A 23,649-nucleotide genomic window follows, 5' to 3' on the forward strand; every position below is an offset into this window, starting at 1 on the left:
GAAATCAATGACAATATATATCACATCAAATTCACAGGAAAGTTTAACACCCAGACTGTAGATTATCTGGACCTCCAAATTTACAAACATGAAGGAAATCTTGGCACCCGCACCTTCTTCAAGACCACGGATCGCAATGGGTACATCCCCACAAATAGCTGCCACCATTCTAGGTGGCTAGGGAACATACCCAAAGGCCAGCTTCTACGGCTATACAGGAACTGTAGCAAAATTGACGACTTTGATAAGCAGGCGGATATAGTCATCGAAAGGTTTAGGAAGAAAGGATATAAAGAAGAAAATCTCCGTAAATTAAAAAATGAAGTAAAACATATGGATAGGAAAGAATTAATTGAAGGCAAGAAAGTAAAACCAAAACAAAACCTCAATGACATCGCGTTCCTTACAGGGTATAACAGACAACATAAAGATGTAGAGCGTATCATCAAAAAACACTGGCCGATTTTACAAGCAGACAGCTCACTCCAGGCCATGTTGCCGAACAAACCACGGTTCATCTACAGGAGGGCTCCAACACTCCGAAACAAACTAGTAAAAAATGTGGTGGACCCACCAAAACAAATAAAAATTTCCGAAACCCTAAAAGGATTCTATAAGTGCGGAAATTGCCTCCCATGCAGAAATAGTAAAAAGACAGAAAAAAAGAAAACTACTTTTAATTCCACCTCTAATGGAAAAGAATATAAAATCAAAGAATTGATTACTTGTAACAGCTCCCACGTCACTTACGTCATTGAATGTCCTTGCCATAAGCAATATGTGGGAAGGACCACCAGGGAGTTAAAAGTCAGGATAAGGGAACATATTGCAAATATCAAAAAAGGCTTCCAGAAACACAGTGTTTCCAAACACTTTAGGGATTTCCACAATCGGGACCCTGGACAAATGATTTTCTACGGAATAGACAAAATAAGAGGCCACTGGAGAGGGGAAGACAAAACGATCAAAATATCCAGGAACGAAACGAAATGGATTTTTAATTTAGATACCCTCCAGCCAAGGGGAATGAACATAGAATTAGACCTCAATTGCTTCTTAACTAACTTTTAATAGTCAATTGCTTCTTAACTAACTTTTAACAGTCAACTGTTTGCCTCAGCATTAGATAATGCTGGACGAACATTCCGTAGTCGAATGTTACCCATACACATACATAACATTACAGGATCCCGATAAGACCTAACCACATATATAAGTAACCTATCTACCCCAATATTAACATCTCATGGCCCACACCTTCGGGTTCAGGTCGAATGTTATTCATTCAAAATACATTAGATGTGTCGGAATTACAACAAGACTGATCTAAATTATCTAAAAGTTCCCCTGTAGGAATCAAACATACAGTCACAAATATTACAATCACCTATAGGACGATGTTAAACAGACCTTCTTAGCACCTCCATATATATCTATTTCTTAATAATTTTATTTTATTTAATTCCTTCCCAAAAAAACTTTCCTCTTGGAAAACTTTCCTTTGGAATAATTTCTCCATTTACATTCACATATTAGTATGCATAAAAAACTTTTTTAAACATAAAAAACCCCTTAAATAATTAAATAATATTAAAAAAACCCCTTAAAAAATGTTTTTATAATTTTTATGATCTTTACAAATTTATGCGTTTTTTCAGTATTAATGTATACCCCCCTTTTTTATGCATGAATTTTTATGTAAGAATTTTTATATATGTATGAATTTTATATACGTGAATTTTATGTATGTATTCCTATACATACATTTATTTACTGTATTTTTAGTGTCATTTTTATTTTTATTTTTATTCTCTTAATTATAAACGTCCGGTTAAATGGGAAAAAACTAAAGAATGTCATCTAAACTGAGTATGGTTTATGGGTAGGCTGCAGTGCTCCAAGGCTAAGTATATCAGTCTTCCCTAAGGGCACTAGGGGGAGTAATGGCATTCATCCCCAGCAGAGTAAGGGCATCCCACACCCAAAATGGCGCTGTTATTTTAGCGCAGGCGTAGTGGAGCACTGCACCCTATTTAAGCAATAAGGTGCACCAATATGGCCGCTCCAGAGGACGTCGTAGTGACGAAACGCGTAGGGCGTGGCCACGTTGTGTGCACTCGTTTGAGACGAACGGCGGAGTTTTTCCTATATGTACATGCTTTTAATGTAAAATGTGAGTAGATTTTAATATTAATAAACGAACGATTTGGTTAAGAACGTATTACACTATGGATATGTCTTCCCTTATATAATTAACGTTGGATACCATACGGACGGAACAACGAAGCTTCACCCAGTGCACCAGCAGCAGCCAGAGAGCGACACAGTGGCTTACATTGTGAAGGTCCATCCAGCCCCACAGGGGCATTAACTCTGGTGAGAGCATTCACATACTACAGCACAGAGTGGCGCACCGGGGATGAAGTTCTCTAATTGAAAGCCCGCACTATTTGCACGAGTAAATCAAATACCCCCCATTGACTTTTTGTAACAATTACAACAATAGTCTGAAGAGGCAGCACTATCAAGCCAAATATTAATTTTGGACTTATATTGGACACAGATGCGTCTTCATGCGATTATTGGTTGAAAATATTGTCTATTCGCACATTTAGCGACTTCATGCGACTTTATGGTTAAATTATTTCTGATCCTTGGTTGTTCTGACCTTTAGTTGCTTTTTTGCACATTTTTTTGCACATGTTTGCACAATCTGTTTTACACTAACATACTGTTGAATATTAACATTATTTCCACTAATTTGCACATTTAATGAAGGTTTACATGTTTTTAGTAGGCTGATACGCATATGATAATTTAATACTCATTTTTTGTTTTTATTATAATGGAACATGAATGCTGACTCCACATTAATCACACACAATTTGTTTTGGATAAAATTGCTTTAGGATATTTTTTTCACGGTATCACCAACAGCTTCTTTCTTTTTCTTTCTCTTTTTATATAAAAAATTAAACACTAGGATTTGATAAGTTAACTCACCTCATCACTAATAGGGTTTAGCGCCATAACCTTTTTATTTCACATTTTCATTTCCCTCTCCTCCCCAATAAGGAAGTGAGGGCTTCAGGCACAGGCAGCTCTAACCCAGTATATTTCCTTCCCTTTCTCCAATTTTTATTTTCAATTTATTTCACATATTTCTATCACTTAGGAGATTTGATTTTTCCATAGCGCGACTTTATTTATTTATTCATCCTCTTCCATGTGTTTTTAGTGGACTGGATCACATCAGTGGTAGGCGGATGTAAACAGATACTGAACTATAGGGATACATGGACCATTTGATCAGGTCTGCCTGAAAATCTGACAGGCAGACTTGATCGGTTCGCCTGAGGGAAAGGAGTCTAAAGAAATTTTGGCCTTTCACTCCTTTTAATAAGCAGATATAACACTTGTAGTTATACAAGCATGTGATGTCTTCTTCCTTTCTACAGCATGCTTTGTTCCAGGACAGGAAGGTGGAACTCACTTACTGTTTTGACAGCTTTCTGATAGTAACTTTACTGCTAGTGTCTGGCTCCCCCAGGCACTGCGACATACCCATACGTTGTGATGAACTTCCTGGTTTAGAGATGTGCATGCACATGACCCTGCTGATCTGTCTAGTGATTGGACACAACATGAGTTTGTCAGCTGGTTGCAGACAGTCACAGCAAAAAGATCGGTGTGATTATAAACACAACACAGATTCTGGATGAATGTCTCCTACTCTCCATTACCATTCAGAACTGAAAGCAAGGAGAGACTCCAGCCAGATCTTTAAGTAAAAGCAGCACACATACACTTGCATACACCTGTTAGACATACAGTTGACCCCTTAATTGTCCTCCTGATCAATCTGTCACCCAGCCAGTGCCATTGGTACAGTGAACAGTATTATCACGGATCACTGTATTAGTGTCAATAACAATGTCAGTGTCAATTAGTCAGTTAGTGTCCCTCCCAGCCAGTGTCAGTTAGAGCCAGATTGCTCACCATGCTATCACAGTCACACTATGTTTACTAAAGGCAAAAAGACTGTGCACTTTGTGCTATTGCATATCTAAGAACAGACTTACTTGCCATCTCTACCAGAGTAGAGGAAGTGGAGAGAACAACAGCCCGCCATGATGCCACAATCAGTCATTTGCAACAGGTCTCCCACAATATACCTAAGAGTACTTAACCACCACTTAGAGGACCTTGATAACTGAGGGCAACACCACAACCTAAGGGTAAGAGGTTTACCCAAATCAATAGAACCTAACCAACTGTCCCAAACTGTGGAGGCACTCTTCAATGACCTCCTGGAAAAAAGCACCCATAGAAGTGGAACACATTTACAGGACATTGAGACCCAGAGGTAGGGATACAGATCCACCAAGGAACTTTGTTTGCTGTCTTGTTAACTTCCCCTTGAAGGAAGAGATCCTCAAGAAAGCACGTAACTGAAACCGCCTATTGCATCAAGGCCATGAAGTGAAAATCTTCCAGAATCTCTCTAACCCTACAATGCAAGCGGGCACTTAAACCCCTGCTGGATTTCCTTTGCTCAAGGGCCATTACTTATTGTTGGAAATTTTCATTTTGTCTTTCTGCAACTGCCCAGGGCCCTACAGCAAATGTAAGGGTTCCAGAAGAACCAGAGCACTTTTACAACACTCTAGATAAAAAACTGGAGCTACCTCTATTTTATTCTCTAGGGTATCTGCTTTCAGAAAATATATAATGTTTTGGGGATTTATGCAATCTTCAACTCAAAGGATTTTTAAACATGTGGGCAAAAACACAAAAACGACTGCGGTTGTGGGGTTAATGGCTCATTTACTGCTTGTCAAGGTTATGTAACACCTTGGATTTCAGAATGTGTTCCCATGTACATAAAAATAATTCTGCACAGAGGATTGTATGAATAGATTTAAAATGTTTAAAAAAAAACACTTTGAATTTGTGCATATGAATTAAGTATTGGATAAGTAGCACATTTAAAAGTAAAGGTTTTTTTTTTTTCCTAATCATGCTTACCTAGGTGGATCGATGCTGAATCTGTCCCCCGGCCCCTCTACACTGAGAACCGAGCAATCGAACATCGGCTCTCCCCAAGCAGAGAGCTGCTGACTGTCAGTCAGCAGCTCTCTGCTCTGCCATGTGCTCACTAGAGTCCTGAGCTGTGGAGGGGCAGTTCACTGAGAGGCTGAGACAGGCATCAATCCAGGCACCAGGCCAATCCAGACTTTATTGTCGCGATGACGCAGATTGATGGATTTATTTTTGTGACGTCAGCAGAAAGCGGACTTTAGACTGCTCTATGCTGAAAACGTGTCACGGGAGTGCAAAACAAATTGCGCTCCTGTGTCCCATAGGAGAAGCCCAGCCAAACAAGCTCAGGGTGGACTTCTCCTTTAATGGCAAAGCAAAGTCATTTAAAATAGAAATCAAAAAGGAAAAACTTTTTGGTACCATGGCTGTCATAATTTCCTGTATACTGACACAAAGAAATATTTGGATTAAAGTAACATCACTACAAAATCAATACAAAACCATCTATTAAAGTATTAGTATTCGTTTTTAAGTATTAGTTTATAAATTCATACCACAGGGTCCATTTTTCACTCCAATGTTGTCAATAGCCACATCTCCATATTCTGTGAGTCCTCGAATACCTTCAAAAATGACCTGTCAGCCAAAAGAAGTGCCAAATGTCATGTGAAGGGTGCACATCATTTAGCTCTGTATATTAGCACTGGCATATAAAAATTAAAATTAAATTAAAAAATATTTTAAGCAATGAATGATTTCAAATATTTGCTCAGACAATCTGTTCTAATCATGAGGCCAGTTCTATCCAGTATGATTAACCACTTGCTGGCCTCCAAGTGCATTTACTGCTGGCGGGTGGCTCCCCCATTTGTCATGAATGCAATCCATTCATGATATCATTGTGTGCGATCTGTGATTGCTTAGCAGTGCTCACCACATGGTACCTGTAAACTGACCACAGTGTCAGAGCTCAGCAGCCATGATAAACCGTGCTTAGTTTACAGAGGGGAGAGCAGCACCAGCCAGGATCAGCCAGGTATTTCAGGTGATAGAAATGACCAAATGATACAGCAAAATCACTGTGCTGTATAACATACAGTACTTTAAAGGTATAGGATATATATATATATATATATATATATATATATATATATATATATATATATATATATAGGGTTACAAATGCTTTAAAGGGGACCTTGTGCTGCTGCCTCACTACCCACTAGTTTTGGATAATAAAGTAAAGTGTGAGGTACTGATTTGACAGCACATCCTGGAAAAACACCCAAATGTAGACTTTTACAGATATTGAGAAGGGCAAAAGTATCAGAAATAAACCTTGTAATATCTTTCAGGACTGTTGAATGAAGGAGAACTTCCACACATGAAATGTGTAAACTGGAGTCTGAGGCTGGGTTTAATAAGGTGCGGCTGCAGGATCGCGCCTGGGGTTTGGTTTATGTCTGTTCACTGGTTCAGGTGCGAATCAGGTCCGAATTTTTGCCCAAATTCTCACCTGAACCAGACCCAAACATGCAGAGGACCCTTTTTCAATCCGGACTGCAGCTGTCCTGGATATGTGTGAATCGGCTCTAATGAGAGCTGGTCACACTCAAATGTAATGCAAATTGGATGCAGGAAAACCCGCATCCAATTTGCATGTGTGTGAACCCAGTCTGAGGCTTAGAACAATTATTGATTCCCAATTTCCTTATTTAGAATAGACAAAAAGGGAGTTACATAATGGAGCTGTATCAACCAAACATCAATATCTTCACTGGAATTCTGGCTATATGGCAAAGAATAAGGTTATATCCTAAAGGGTTATTTGTGAAGTAATATTTTCCCAGAATAGCCTTTGTAAAGAACTATCATTGGCCAGGACATGATAGAATGTAGTGGTGTCTGCTTTATCCAAAGACAGACAAAGCCACCAATGCACATACTTAGCTTAGTAATGCGGCAAGAAATTAACTGAACAAAATTTAGTAGGGCACATCACTGGTGCTGTAAGAGTCATACAGTAAGAGTCTGTTAAGTGAGGTCAGTATCGATCAAGCACAAGGAGTGAACAAGACTAAGTACTTTTATACTGCCAAAAATAAAATTTTGCATGTATTGCTCAAGAAGCAAAGCATTTTACCTGAATAGTGTTCTCTCTTGATGATGGAAATGTAACTGAGCCATAAAGCCAATCTGAATCTTGTTGTCCTGTCCTTTGCCAAACATCATACGTGCCTGTGTCATCTTCTACTATAACTTTTAACTGATTCTCATTTTCTGAGCCATACATGTGGTACCAGAATTCTATGCATACATCACCATCGACGGACAGGACTGGGCTGACAAGTCTAGTTGTATCCCCAGGAATTAGGTTAGTTGCCTCTTGATAGAGATAATAACCAGCTGGAACGTGAATAAAAAAAATATAAATACAACTATAAGTGAACAATATTTGAAAGAGTATGTTCATTAACTTACTTACAAAATATTTTTCTAATGAAACATGGTAGATAAAACAAGTATTCTGTGTTTACCATATGCAGTATAGTACTAACTGTGTTTCTATATTTGACTGATCATCACAGAATTACATGTAATGCCAAGTGCAATAGATCAATTTATCTGTCCTGCCAAAATATTTTTGAAAGAAAAATTGTTGTATCCTTATATAGAATTAATCTTACATCCATCAGGATAATCCCCATCTGGACCTGTTCCTTGTGTTGGTGTGCTGCCCTTTGCTCTGATCCATTCTCCTTGATCACTTGCACAGGCTTGCATCCAATCACATAAAGGCCGGGTGTTGTCATTGAAGTTACAATAAGAAAAATAATCTGAAAATTAAAGTTTCAAAGACTTAGTTAAAATTAAAATGAATATAGCACACCAGTTATCATGCTCTTACACTCTTCAACACACAAAAGGGGTTGATTTACAGAAAAAGGCAAGGAAAAAAGACTATTTACTTTACAGTGAAAAGAAGTCCACAAAGCTTAGTAACTGAGGTGAAGCCCTGCTGACTTACATCATCAAATCATCTATAGGCAAATATGCATTTTTTTTCTTGAATGTGATAAGTACTCTTTGCAAAGTGAAATTTTACCACATTCACTAAACTCTGGAAAACATTCACTTGCAACGTGACACTTATCTATCCATGGAGTGGCATATCAGTCAAGCAAAATAAAATTGAATTGTATGTGTGGGAGATGCAGGCATGTGATGTAAACTGGTGCTGTGTTCTTATGATCTCCTTACAGCCCACCATCTTGTAAAGAGAGAAAAAAAAATGATGTGGTCCATGCCACCATCAGTAATTGGCCTCCATCCCAAATTTGGACAGAAAAAAGGAAAATTTTGGTCGGGGGGACTTTGAATGAGGCCAATCACTATATAGAGTAGGCACATAGAATATGAAGCGCAGTATTTTTCCGAAAAGTTTTTTTTTTCCAATTGTTAATCCCATTTCATATTTTTTCTGATTGACAGAATCAAATAATAGCTCCCCAGAAAAAGAAGTAAAAATAAAAAATTCCACAGAGAGATTGAAGAATCAATCCAATAATGGTACAGATGGGAACAGCATGAATTATAATACTCCAAATCAGAAACAAAGATAGAATGGGAATAGCAATTGGAAAAAAACCTTTTAGAAAAATAATTGGCATAACAATAATTCCTACAATCCACTTAGACCTTTCCAACAGCCATTTTTATAAAAGAAGGTCACCTACACCATCATGGAGAAATTATGTGATTCAAAACGAAAACTATGGGTATGAAAATGGAAACAGAGACAACAGGCCCTACCATTATGAAGTAAGATGAGAACAACTACCCTATGAAAATCAATACAATATTCCAACATACAATCGCTATGAACATTTGAGAATAAATGATGAAGGAGGAAGAACCCCTAGAGATCCATATGAAAGAGGGAGAACTCCTAGACATCATCATGAAAGAGAAATGAGAGACAGAACTTCAGTGCGTTTTTGAGAAATGAGACGCCGAGAGTCTTCCAGGCGTCATCAATTGGTGAGTGGATCCTGGTGGTCAGTCAGGCAGAGCCTAGAGCAAAAATCAGGGAGAAAAATGAGAAGAAGACAGGAACCAAGATCTGCAGAAAGACAGAGACCAGGAAGAGAGACCAAGGAGATCACAGAGAAGAGCTTCTGAAAAAACATATGGAAGAAACGCAAACCAAGGCAAGGATGCAGAGCAGGATCAAAGAGTAGAAGAAGAAGAGAGTGATAGGAGAAGGAATAGTAAATATTAGTGGAGTGGAAGACAAAATTAAAGTATTAGACAAGGGTCTTAAGTTTCCTCCGAAAAGGAATCTGAATAAATGTAACACCTATTTAGATATTAACAGATTTTCTAGGAGACTGCACATCAAGAAATAAACCAGGAGAAAATATATAAGAAATAATCTTGTGGAGAGTGAGATAAAGTTTAGCAATTTGAGAAATAAATCTTTGTTCAATACCCCTATTGGAACTGAAGGACACATTGAAGTGTTTCAAAGAATGGTCTTAAAATACCTTCAAGACCTGAAGGGGAAGAAGATATATGACCCTGCTGACATAAGGAATGGCATTAAAAGATTTGAAGATAGGCAAGATATTGTAGTAAGACAGGCTGACAAAGGAGGAGCCATAGTGGTATACTATTATATTAGATGACAGACCAGTGTACCTTGCAACAGCAGATGTGTCATTGCTGTACACAATTATCAATCATGGAGAAGCAATACAAGCAACTAAATGGGCCCTGAAAGAACTTAGCAGATTGAAGTGTGTACAGAGGAAATTACTTGTAAATTGTCTACAATACAGCCTAGACCATAACTATTTTTGGTATGAGAAAAATTACTACAAACAGATCTGTGGAATTGCAATGGACGCCAGGTATGCACCCAGTGTAGCTAATCTCTACATGGCTGAATGGGAGGAGGATGCTTTATATAATAGGAGACTGCCACAACTCCTCCTATTCGAGAGATTCATCGATGATATTATTGTAATCTGGGCCGGTGATAGAGAAAGCCTGGTGGATTTTGGGTTTGGCCTGAATACAAATAATAAAAATATCAAATTGACACAGGAAATAAGCAATGAAAAAATTTTTTTTCTGGATCTGGAAATCTCAAAAGTAGAGGGAAGATTGGTAACACACACATTTTAAGCCTGTTGACAGGAATACCTCCCATTGGATAGTTGTCACTATGCCCCATGGTTGGAGAATATACCTAAGGGCCAATTGATTAGGCTAAGAAAGAACTGCACTAAGGATGAAGTGTTTACAAAACAAGCTGAATTCATTGGTGAGAGATTTATTCAAAAAGGGTATCAACAAAATTTTATTAAAGAAAAAATAAGGGATGTAACTGCTCTTGACAGGAAAACAACTAATCCAAGATTCAACCAGAAATAAAGAATATGTGAATGGTGTCCCATTTGTTATGGACTTTAGCATTCAGCACAAACAAATAGAGAGGATATGTAGAAAATACTGGAATATTGTAAGAGCTGATTGACATCTTGGGGCAATTTTACCGGAAAAGCTTAAATTCACATTATCGGAGGGCATCAACCCTGAGGTATCTTATAGCGAAGAATGTACTGGATCCTCCTGCTCAGAGAAAGTTTTCCTTCTTTGAAGTAAGGGATTTTATTCTTGTAAAACATGTTATACTTGTAGGCACACGAGAGAAAGCAAGAAGAAAAAAACACGTTTTAAATCAACCATTACTGACAGAGAATACCAGAATCAAAGATTTTATCTCATGAAGAACGGAAGGGGTGGTTTAACTCTTTTAATGTCCTTACCGGATCCAGTATGTTGGAAGAACAAAAAGGGAAATATGGAATAGACTGAAAAGACTGAGGGAACACATACAAAATATAAAGAACGGATTCCCAAAACATAGTCTTTCTAGACATTATGACCAGTGTCACAATAGAGACCCCTCCTCATTATTGGTATGAGGGATAGAAAAATACATACCCCAATGGAAGGATGATAATAAAGTTATAAAACAGTCAATCGGAATCTCACTGGATACACAAGCTCCTCACCTTGGTACCATTGTGACACAATGTCGAATTCAATTTGAAATGTTTTATTTCTAATTATTGATCTTTGATTCACTCTCTCTGTCTTTTATTAGAATATATTTTTAATTTGTCTAATATATTGATTTTAATTGGCTCTATCTTTATTGAGTGTTGACTCACTCTCCTTATTTATTGTTATTTTATTACTACTTCTTTTATCAATTACATAATGTATTTTTAGTTCTTAGATGGCGATATTGATCCGGCTTTTTGTTAGCTGTTTTTGTAAATTTATTTTGTCATCAGTTTCAAGGAAGTATTTTATTTGCCCACTAGATGAAGCGTTTTTATATATAATTAATTTCATTGCAATTTTCCAGTTAACCACAAGATGTCATTTATGAGCCTTTGGCAGCTATTATTTATTCATTAGTTGTCTTATTATTGCTACAGCATTCAGAGCCTCCACCAGATTGCGATATTTACATGTAAAATATTAATTGTGGCAAAATAATTTGTTAATTGTTTACTTTGTATTTTGTAATTGATTTAATTTATTTTTATATCCATAGCTACTTTGATTATTATGTTGGCAGCATTGTAGGATTGTTCTGAGATTTAAAATTACACTGATTCAAGGATGGTTGCGATGACAGCGGTTCTGCTTTACAAGTCACCTCCATGCACCCGACTCTCATACTCTTTGAAAAAGTCACGTGAACAGTGATGCAACGCATCAGGGAGAGAGCCTGGTGACGTCACTTCGAGTCGCTATCGAGACTGGAAGTCTTCTATGCATATTATGCTGTTTGCTGAGAATATTATTGTAAGTTACTACATTTTTTCTTAATAAAATATTTTGGATTTGCTACACTATGGAAGCCCTCCCCTCTCTCTTTTTATAGAAATGAGCCTGATTAGTTGACGATTGTCTATCCAATGGGAACATCCTGGGAACCCAGTAACTAGTGATGGTAGACATCTGAGACGCTCATTAACTGGATCTATGAGGTGAGAGGCTGGGGGAAACATTATCACACAGTGGATGGTGGAGATCCTTCAGTTACTGGCACTTTGCACTTTATTTCTAATGAACTGCACCTCACGCTGTGGATTAATCATTTGGACTACAATTTTTTGCACTGTTCATGGGACTTTATCTATTTGATGAATTAAAAACTTCCCTGCGATATTTCTTGCTCAATTGTTTTTGGAATTCACTGACTGCGTTTGTTTGCACATTGGATGTTTTCTATTTGCACATTTATTCAGCTATTTGCACATTGGATTATTTGCACATTGCTTAGTTTTGCACTAGTCATAAATAATTGTTTGATTAGTAATTTATATTTTGCACATTGTATTATTAAAATGTTTGCATTTCTTTGCACATTGCGGTATTTGCACTAGTTTTATCACTTTGATTAGCTAGTTATTCTTAATTTTATTAATATTTATGCAGTAAGCGCCAGATTCTTGATTATAATTTACTATAAGTGTGAGAACATATTTCATGTTGGCAGCTGCTCACCTTTGATTTCCTGTTGGTTTGGGCATTAGTACCCCCTGCATACAAATAGATTCAGCATGGGAATGGGTTATGAATCTTTTATTAATGCATGTATGGACCAGTTACACTCCCAATATATATCGAGAAGAGATGACAGGATATCCTGTATGGAACTACAGCTTTACACATGGAAGGATTGATTTGCTTGTTCATAACATTGCTTGCATTTTGCTGTGCGGTATGGCTAATTATTTTCACTTGTGAGTAGAATGCGTCATCAAAACATGCTGTGTCATTGAAATACATGGATAGCAAAATACACAGCAGGAGTTTGCTCATTGATATATGTATATGGGAGGACCTCTGTGACCTAGTGCATCTGTGATCTATTTGAAGTGAATGCACTTGCAATCGATATTGCCTGTAAGCTGTAATGAATGACACCTTTAATTGCTGGAAGTGAATGAGCTGCTTCTCCACTTGTTTGGTGCTAATCCATCTTGGTAATGTATTGCGCAAAAAATATGAATCATCTGTGACACTTTTGGTTCTGACAGCAAATGGTGCACCAAATTCATAGTTCTAAGATTCACCACTTTTACATTGTGACACAATGTCTGTGCTAAATTCAAAATAAAATACCCACATTTCATATATTCGTAAGAAAGTAGAGTAAATAAAGACCAACTCTCTTGGTGTACAGAGAGAGACCTTGGCGTGGACAGATTTTGTGAAAGTATCTTGCTTGCACTCTAAAAGTGCTGCAGCATGTGCCAAATTCAACTACTAGGCAGCGCAATTAATTTGGCGCATACTGCACCTCTTTTAGAATGTATGAGATACACATTCACAAAATCTGTCTGCAACAGTCTTTATGAATTCCACGGATTGTATCAGATTAGGTTTCTCCAGTTACTCAGATATAGGGATGGGTGAATGGTTCGGCCCAAGCATAAGTTCGGGCCGAACTTTGGTTGTTCAGATGTTTTGCGAACACCGAACAAATATGCAGTGTTTGGGGAAAAATCAAAAGTGTTAATTTTAAAGGCTTATATGCAAGTTATTGTCATAAAAAGTGTTTGGGGACCTGGGTCCTGCCCCAGGGGATATGTATACATTTTTTTTTTTAACGGCCCTTTTTTCGGGAGCACTGATTTTAATAATGCTTAAAGTGAAACAATAAAAGTGAAATATTCCTTTAAATTTCGTACCTGGGGGGTGTCTGTATAGTATGCCTGTAAAGTGGAGTATTTTTCCCTTGTTTAAAACAGTCCCTGCACACAATGACATTTCTAAAGGAAAAAAAGTCATTTAAAAGTACTAGTGGCTATAATGAATTGCCTGTCCTGGCAATACAGATAAAAGTCATTGAAAAAAAATATATGGGATCCCCCACAATCCATTACCAGGCCCTTTGGGTATGGTATGAATATTAAGGGGAACCCCAAACCATTTTTTTTTTAAATTGCGTGGGGTCCCCTCAAATTCCATACCAGGCCCTTCAGGTCTGGTATGGATATTAAGGGGAACCCTGCGACATTTTTTTTAAATGAGTGAATTTAAAGAGGGTGGTCGAGAGAGTGTCCCCCCCTCCTGAACTGTACCAGGCTACATGCCCTCAACATGGAGAGTGAGCTTTGGGTAGCCCGCCAAAGTACCTTGTCCCCATGTTGATAAGGACAAGGGCCTCATCCCCGCAACCCTTGCCCGGTGGTTGTGGGGGTCTGCGGACAGGGGGCTTATCGGAATCTGGAAGGCCCCTTTTAACAAGGAGACCTCCAGATCCCAGCTCCCCCTGTTTGAAATGGTAAATGGTACCCGTACCATTTCACAAAAAAAGTGTCAACATTTAAAAAAAACACAAGACACACTTTGGGACAAGTCCTTTATTAAAAAATAAAAAATAAAAATGTCCCACGAAGTCCATTCATCTTCTCTCTCCACCGACAGACTGAAAAAAAAAACCCTGCAAGCCACCACTGATCTACCTCCATGGGATGCACCCACCATATGACACATCCTGGCAGGTGGCAGTTCTTTTATAACTGAGGGTGGGGCCGCACAGTGATTTACCTGGGTGACCTCACCCCCCTCTGATGCACAGGGACTTCCTAATGGCTTCCCCGTGGCGTCAGAATGGACTATGTGGGACATTTTGATTTCCAGATTCTGATAAGCCCCCTGCCCACAGACACCCACAACCACTGGGCAAGGGTTGTGGGGATGAGGCACTTGTCCCCATCAACATGGGGACAAGGTGCTTTGGGGGGCTACCCCAAAGCACCCGCCCCATGTTGAGGACATATGGCCTGGTATGGTTCAGAAGGGCGGACACTCTCTCGTCCCCCCTCTTTTCCTGTGGCCTGCCAGGTTGCCTGCTTGGATAAGGGTCTGGTATGGATTTTTGGGGGGACACCCACGCCAATTTTTTTTTAATTTTGGCATGGGGTTCCCCTTAAAATTCATACCAGACCCTTGGGTCTGGTTTGGATTTTGAGGGAAACCCCTATGTCATTTTTGAAAAAAAAATTGGCACAGGGTTCCCCTTAATATCCATACCAGACCTAAAGGACCCTCACGCATTTTTTTTTTTTTTTTGGTTTGGGGTTCCCCTTAATATTCATACCAGACCCAAAAGGGCCTGGTAATGGACTGTGGGGGATTCCATGCTGTTTATTTCAAAGACTTTTATCTGTATTGCCAGGACCGACAATTCATTATAGCCACTAGTACTTTTAAATTACTTTTTTTCCTTTAGAAATGTTATTTTGTGTAGGGACTGTTCTAAACTAAAACATGTGCCACTTTACAGGCATATTATAGACACCCCCTGGTACAAAATTTTAAGGAATATTTCACTTTTATTGTTTCACTTTAGCATTATTAAAATCACTGCTCCCCAAAAAAGGCTGTTTTTAAAACTTATTTTTTGCATTGACCCAGGTCCCCAAACACTTTTTATGACAATACCATGCATGTAAGCCTTTAAAGAGGAAGTAAAGCCAATGAGCTAGTATGCATATCACCCCCACGTATGCATGCAGGAGCCTCCACTAACGACATGATAGACATCAGTGCCTGTCTTTTATAAATATTTCCTAAACCATGTAGGTTTAGGAGATATTTCTTGCATTTACAGATAAGCTTTAATCGAGGAGTACCTGTAGGTAAAAGTGGTCTGTAAGGGTTTACAACCACTTTAAAATTAGCACTTTTGATTTTTCCCATAGAAAATTCATTATAGCCGCAAGTGATTTTAAATTACTTTTTTTCCTTTAGAAATGTCATTTTGTGCAGGGACTGTTCTAAAAACAGTAAAAATGTGCCACTTTAAAAGCATACTATAGACACCCCAGGTACGAAATTTAAAGGAATATTTCACTTTTATTGTTTCACTTTAAGCATTATTAAATCACTGCCCCCCAAAAAAACTTGAGTTTTTAAAACTGTTTTTGCATTGATACATGTCCCCTGGGGCAGGACCCAGGTCCTCAAACACTTTTTATGACAACAACTTGCATATAAGCCTTTAAAATGAGCACTTTTGATTATTCATGGAACTCACTACCTCCACTGGTCTGGCTATCCCCTACTCTTGCTACCTTTAGGCGATCCCTGAAAACTCATCTCTTCAGACATCGGTGCCTGTCTTTTATAAATATTTCCTAAACCATGTAGGTTTAGGAGAGATTTCTTGCATTTACAGATAAGCCTCAATCTAATAATAATAATATATATTTTTTACTTTTTGCTATAATAAATGTCCCAAAAAAAGATTTTAAAACACATTTCTATTCTTCTACATATTTTTGGTAAAAAAATATCACAATAAGCATATACTGATTGGTTTGTGCAAAAGTGATAGCATCTACAAAAATAGGGGATAGATAACATTTTATGGCATTGGCACAATGGCAGTGATCTGTGATTTTTAGCGGGACTGCGACATTGAGGCAGACAAATCGGACACTTTTGACACTTTTTTGGGACCATCGACATTTATACAGCGATCAGTGCTATAAAAATGCATTGATTAGTGCATAAATGTCACTGGTTGAGAAGGGGTTAACACTAGGGGCAATGGGATGGGACTGACTGGGGGGAGACATATCGCTGTTCTGGCTCTCGGCCACGCACATCAGCCCCCCCCCTGTTTACTATGGTTCTTAAAAGAGCCGCCATATGGGTACAGTGATTTTCGGGATAAAGCCACATTGCCGCCGTATATCTATGGGAGCAGGTCGGAAACTGAACAGATGTATTTATTGAATAAATAGCTTATGTATAAATCCATGCTTTATTATATTGACATAAGATTTTTATCTAGGAAATTGTGTCTAAAGCTGGCAATGGACAGTTTGAATCTCAGCCAATTCAGCAGGGAGCTGCCAAGATTGGAACCATGTAGGGGCTGGCTGATTGTACCTAAATTGATCAATCAATCAACTTGAGTACAACCAGCCTGCCAGATTTTTCATGCCATTATTGGCAGCGGCTTTACCTGCTAGCACTAATCATTGTGTGCTTTTCCAGCCGGGGCAGCTCCCCCCACCAGGAGAGCACAACAGCTTCATGGGAACGATCCCCCCATCAATGCTGACTGGTTTCAGGAAAGAAAATTGCTCCATCTATGGCTGGCGTATTTTTAGGGTCCTTAATACAGCTCTCTGGATATGTCTCTTATTATGTTTGTTTAACTGATAAGCTTCCTGAGTTTAAACAATTGTCTGTTTTAACATATGGCTTGGGGAGAGAGGGGAAATATTCAGGTAAAGAGTGCTGTATATTTATATTTATAATAACATTTGTAAGGAACTTGAGTGCATTTATATCCTTTATATTCTTTCTTGGTATACACCTGACAGAGATAAGTCTAGTCATGCTATGCATTACTAAAGTAAAGTTTTGCTTTTGAGATGTTATTCTTGAAAAGATCACTACTCAAGCCACAAAATACTTAAAAAAGGAAAGTACTGATAACTGTTTGTTACCGTCAGTAGGGTTCCAAGCATTCCATACGGTGTTTTGACTCACACTGAAAGTAAAAACGTATATTTGTTATAACAGGTCTTCATCCATCATAGGCTTTTTCATTAAAACTCTGTACTAATAATAAGTGATTCACTTTGGTAATGGGATAAATTGTGTCTGAATCATGATCACAATTAATTTTCTAGAACATGGTTCCTGGCGCATTGGTAGATAAATATTTTTTTTTTAATTATCCAAAAATGATTGTGTTCATTGTGTAGTTAATGACTTGGTCAAATATAGAAATGATGCCTTATTTAACCACTTCAGGACCGCCGTATTGCCATTGTACGTCAGCACAATGGCACAGGCAGGCAGAATCACGTACATCTACGTGATTGCCTTCCAGCGGGTGGGGGGTCCCATCGGACCCCCTCCCGCTGGTTACGGCGGTCCGATTCGGTCCAGGAGCGCTCCGTGATGAGGGGATGGCCGTTCGTTTTCGGCCACCCCCTCTGGATCGCTCCTGGCCAATGAGAAGCTTCCTCCCCTGTGTATTGTTTACACAGGAAGGAGGAAGTGATGTCATTCTCCTCGGGGCGGTCTTTTTGACCGGACTACGAGGAGAAGAGTAAAAGTAAGTCTGCACGAACACTACACTGACATGTAGGTACACACAGGCACACAAACCCCCCCCCCGATCCCCCCCCCCGATCCCCCCCCCCGATCGCCCCCCGATCCCCCCCCCGCCCCCCCTCCCCCCCCAGTCACAGTGTCACTGATTGCATTGATCATTTCTTTACTGATCAATGCATTCAGTGTCAGTTGTGACAGTAAAAACTGTCAGGACAGTTAGTGTTAGGTCCAGGGTAGCCCCCTATCACCCCCCAATAAAGATTTAACCCCCTGATTGCCCCTAGAGTTAACCCTTTCACCCCCTTTTGCCAGTGTCACTAAGCGATCATTTTTCTGATCGCTGCATGTGTCGCTAGTGTCGCTAGGTAGCTAGTTATTTTTTTAGGTTCACCGCCAGGTTTTTATATCGCTAGGTACCCCGATATACTACCCAATAATGTTTTTAACCCCCTGATTGCCGCTAGTTAACCCTTTCACCCCCTTTTGCCAGTGTCACTAAGCGATCGTTTTTCTGATCGCTGCATTAGTGTCGCTACAGTCGCTAGGTAGCTAGTTATTTTTTTAGGTTCACCGCCAGGTTTTTATAGCGCTAGGTACCCCGATATACTACCCAATAATGTTTTTAACCCCCTGATTGCCGCTAGTTAACCCTTTCACCCCCTTTTGCCAGTGTCACTAAGCGATCATTTTTCTGATCGCTGCATGTGTCGCTAGGTAGCTAGTTATTTTTTTAGGTTCACCGCCAGGTTTTTATATCGCTAGGTACCCCGATATACTACCCAATAATGTTTTTAACCCCCTGATTGCCGCTAGTTAACCCTTTCACCCCCTTTTGCCAGTGTCACTAAGCGATCGTTTTTCTGATCGCTGCATTAGTGTCGCTACAGTCGCTAGGTAGCTAGTTATTTTTTTAGGTTCACCGCCAGGTTTTTATAGCGCTAGGTACCCCGATATACTACCCAATAATGGTTTTAACCCCCTGATTTCCGCTAGTTAACCCTTTCACCCCCTTTTGCCAGTGTCACTAAGCGATAATTTTTCTGAACGCTGCATCAGTGTCGCTAGTGTCGCTAGGTAGCTAGTTAACTAGGCTCCCAAAAAGTCCCCCACATGTGGTATCCCCGTACTCGGGAGAAGCAGCAGAATTTATTTTGGGGTGTAATTTGACTTCTGCCCATAGCATGTGTGAGCAATATATCATTTAGTGACAACTTTGTGCAAAAAAAAAAAAGTTTGTAATATTCCCGCAACTTTTGGCAAAATATAAAATATTCCATGGACTCAACATGCCTCTCAGTAAATAGCTTGGGGTGTCTACTTTCCAAAATGGGGTCATTTGGGGGGGTTTTGTGCTATTTTGGCATTTTATGGCCTTCGAAACTGTGATAGGTAGTGAGGAGTTAAATCAAAAATTTGCACCCTTAGAAATCCTGAAGGTGGTGATTGGTTTTCGGGGTGCCGTGCGCGACTAGACTCCCAAAAAGTCCCACACATGTGGTATCCCCGTACTCGGGAGAAGCAGCAGAATGTATTTTGGGGTGTCATTTCACATATAACCATGGCATGTGTGAGCAATATATCATTTAGTGACAACTTTTTGTAAAAAAAAATTTTTTTTTTTTTTTTTGTCATTATTCAATCCCTTAGGACAAAAAAAATAAATATTCAATGGGCTCAACATACCCATCAGCAATTTCCTTGGGGTGTCTACTTTCCAAAATGGGGTCATTTGGAGGGGATTTGTACTGCCCTGCCATTTTAGCACCTCAAGAAATGAGATCGGCAGTCATAAATTAAAAGCTGTGTAAATTCCAGAAAATGTACTCTAGTTTGTAGACGCTATAACTTTTGCGCAAACCAAAAAATATACGCTTATTGACATTTTTTTTACTAAAGACATGTGGCTGAATAAATTTTGCCCTCAATGTATGACTAAAATTTAGTTTATTCGATTTTTCTTATAACAAAAAGAAGAAAATATCTTTTTTTTTCAAAATTTTCGCTCTTTTTTCATTTATATCGCAAAAAAAAAAAATCGCAGAGGCAATCAAATACCATCAAAAGAAAGCTCTATTTGTGGGAAGAAAAGGACGCAAATTTCGTTTGGGTGCAATATTGCATGACCGCGCAATTACCAGTTAAAGCAGCGCAGTGCGAAATTGCAAAAAGACCTCTGGTCCTTAAGGTGTTTATTGGTCCGGAACTGAAGTGGTTAAATTTATTGTTAACGTATTTGGCCTGGTTCTTTTTCATCTGGGATGGGTGCACTTTGATCACGTGCCCTACTCATGCATGCAGCATGAGATTCACATATATTTTAAGAGCTAAGAATAATGTTTAAAAATGAAAAGATTTACACAATATGTATCCTGCTTAGGTGTTAAGCTCACAAACTGACATAAATGAGAGATGAGAGTTGCAGCACTGGCACTGGAGCTGCCCTGACCCAAGATAGTTTTAGTAATATGAGACACAGCTTATCATTAGTAATACTATTCTTCCCAAATGTTTTGCCCTTGTAACCCTAAATTGACTTTTGCATCCTGTTTATCACAACATATTTTGATAGGAAAAAAAATTGTATGACTGAGACATTGCAAGAAAACTTGAAGATCTTAGTATGGCTTGAAATGGAATAAAATGCTTTCCATTTGTGATAAAGCTATGTTCTTTTGTGACAGAGCAAAAATGAACATCATTTATTGCCCAACAGCTTTAATTATTTTTTTTTTTTCTGTACATGTACATTGAAGATTGTGAAGTCAATGCAGTTTATTTTTTTCTAAGCAAAAAAATGTTCTCTCCATTCAAATAACTTTTTCAAAATATGGCACACCTTGAAAGGTATTTGTTATGCAACAGCAACAGTAAAATAATGTTTGGTTTCTATTTATTTAGTAGACAAAGTTTGCACTAAAGCTGGTCAAAAATAGTAATTCTTTTATTGATTATTAGTTGAAATATATAGAACAGAAGTTAAAAAAGATCACAATACAGGCTCCCTTGTCCCTGGATACATTTTTATTAACTGCTTCAGCCCTGGAAGATTTTACCCCCTTCCTGACCAGAGCACTTTTTGAGATTCGGCACTGCATTGCTTTAACTGACAATTGGGCGGTCATGCGACATGGCTCCCAAAGAAAATTGACATGCTTTTTTTTCCCACAAATGGAGCTTTCTTTTGGTGCTATTTGATCACCCCTGCGGTTTTTATTTTTTGTGCTATAAACAAAAAAAGCGACCATTTTGAAAAAAACACTTTTTTTACATTTTGCTATAATAAATATCCCCCAAAAATATATAAAAAAAAGTTTTTCCTCAGTTTAGACCAATACATATTCTTCTACATATTTTTGGTAATCAAAAATCGCAATAAGCATTTATTGATTGGTTTGTGCAAAAGTTATAGCATTTACAAAATAGGGAATAGTTTTATGACATTTTTATTAATCTTTTTTTTTTACTAGTAATGGCGGTGATCTGCGATTTTTATTGTGACTTTGACATTATGGCAGACACATCAGACATTTTTTGACACATTTTTGGGACCATTGACATTTATACAGCAATCGGTGCTATACAAATGCACTGATTCCTGTGTAAATTACACTGGCAGTGAAGGGGTTAACCACTAGGGGGCAGGGTAAGGGTTAAGTGTGTCCTGGGGCATGTTTCTAACTGTGGGGGGCATGGCTAAATGTGATACGTCACTGATCTCTGCTCCCAATCACATTAGAAAAGATTCATTAGTAAATCAGCTTGTAGCTGTGTTCTCTACAATCTTTGTAGATATAGGGGGTTATTTATAAAAGGTAAATCCACTTTGCACTGCAAGTACACTTGAAATTGCACTGAAAGTGCACTTGGAAGTGCCGTCACTCTAAATCTAAGGGGCAGATCTGAAATGAGTGGAAGCTCTGCTGATTTTATCATCCAATCATGTACAAGCTAAAATGCTGTTTTTTATTTTCCTTACATGTTCCCCTCAGATCTACAGCGACTCTGCTTCCAAGTGCACTTGCAGTGCAAAGTGGGTTTTCCTTTAGTAAATAACCCTCATAGAAATGCATATTAAAATGCATAACACTTCATTGGAAATGCGTGAACCCAGCCTTACCATTCTGGAAAATAATAATAAACGGACTCATAATGCAATGGGGGTTATTTACTAAAGGAAAATTCACTTTGCACTTGGAAGTAAAGTTGCTGTAGATCCGAGGAGGGACATGCAAGGAAAATAAACAGCAGCATTTTAGCTTGCACATGATTGGATAATAAAATCAGCAGAGCTTCCACTCATTTCAGATCTATCCCTCAGATTTAGAGCGACCGCACTTCCAAGTGCACCTTCAGTGCAAAGTGGGTTTGCTTCTCGTAAATAGCCCCCAATGTGTCATTTTCTTCCTTCACATAAACTAAATTATCCGTTGAAAAATAGCATAAACCACATACTGTATTCCTTTTGCAAAGAGGTACTGTGAAAATGCATGGTGTTGCTTAAGAGTATACTATTGTTTGTCACTTTTACGCAGGTAAACAAAAATGGTAAAACATTATTATACTAAGGAAATTGTGGGTAATATTTTTTAATGGAATAAAAAAATGAAAACTTTTTTGAATTTACTTACCTTCCTACTTTCAGAATATATAAGTAAATCAGACACAATGTAAAACTCCAAAAACGCTCCATTTGTAATATTAATTCTCTGTCATTCAAGCAGCATGGTGGAGGTGACTTGAAGTTTACACTTGCATGTAAGAAAGGATAAGATACTCACTTGTTTAAGTATTGTAATAGCTGGAAGGGAGTGGCCATAATCCATTTATGGAGGATGGAATTTATCTGCAAGCAATCCAGACATATAAACCTTGTGCTGTTACTAATTTCGTGTAAAGTAAATGGTGGCTTGGTAAATTGTTTATTTTATTGCTACTCATTTTGCTTATCTTTTTAAAAAATGTTAAAATGTTACGCAAATATACACATCTTCTAATTGGAACATGCCAATTAGTATATGCTGATATTACATTCTGGAAAAGCATTTTTTGGGATATAATGACCACCTATTCTCTTAATGTGATTAAAAAGACAGATTTAAAATAAAATAAAAGAGAACTATAGAGCTTAGAGTAAAATCAATGTAGGTAAACACAGAAGTTGCTGTAGCCTTAATAGGGGGTTTCTCAGGCAGGCAGGGTACCCCAGCACTCTGGGGTGTTGTCTGTGTTCCCCCAGATTGCTGTAAACATAGGACTCAGTTTGCCTTGGATCAGCATCATGGGTTGCCATATAGCAGATGGGCCAGAATCATAAGAAACAATGATGCTCCAGGCCCAGAATGCACAGCATCATTTGTTGCTATCCTGATGGCTCGTCTTCACCATGGCAATGCAAAACTCTGATGCAGTGCAGGCTGCATGCAGGGC

General features: G+C 38.5%; 1 protein-coding gene across 1 annotated transcript in view; it reads right to left on the minus strand.

The window, feature by feature from the left end:
* Positions 1-22,961, minus strand: part of LOC143986721 (IgGFc-binding protein-like) — a 284,689-nt gene extending 261,728 nt beyond the window's left edge. The window contains exons 1-5 of the mRNA XM_077485126.1: positions 22,851-22,961; positions 17,607-17,650; positions 7,731-7,880; positions 7,187-7,449; positions 5,598-5,679 (exon numbers count right to left, since the gene is read on the minus strand). Coding sequence (XP_077341252.1) covers positions 5,598-5,679; positions 7,187-7,449; positions 7,731-7,880; positions 17,607-17,650; positions 22,851-22,912 — 601 coding nt within the window. The 5' untranslated portion in view covers positions 22,913-22,961. The remainder of the gene's footprint in view (positions 1-5,597; positions 5,680-7,186; positions 7,450-7,730; positions 7,881-17,606; positions 17,651-22,850) is intronic.
* Positions 22,962-23,649: the final 688 nt, after the last annotated feature.

The sequence above is a fragment of the Lithobates pipiens genome, unplaced genomic scaffold (genome assembly GCF_037356315.1).
Source record: "Lithobates pipiens isolate NorthernLeopardFrog02 unplaced genomic scaffold, aLitPip1_a1.2 Scaffold_18, whole genome shotgun sequence".
NCBI classification, from domain to species: domain Eukaryota; kingdom Metazoa; phylum Chordata; class Amphibia; order Anura; family Ranidae; genus Lithobates; species Lithobates pipiens.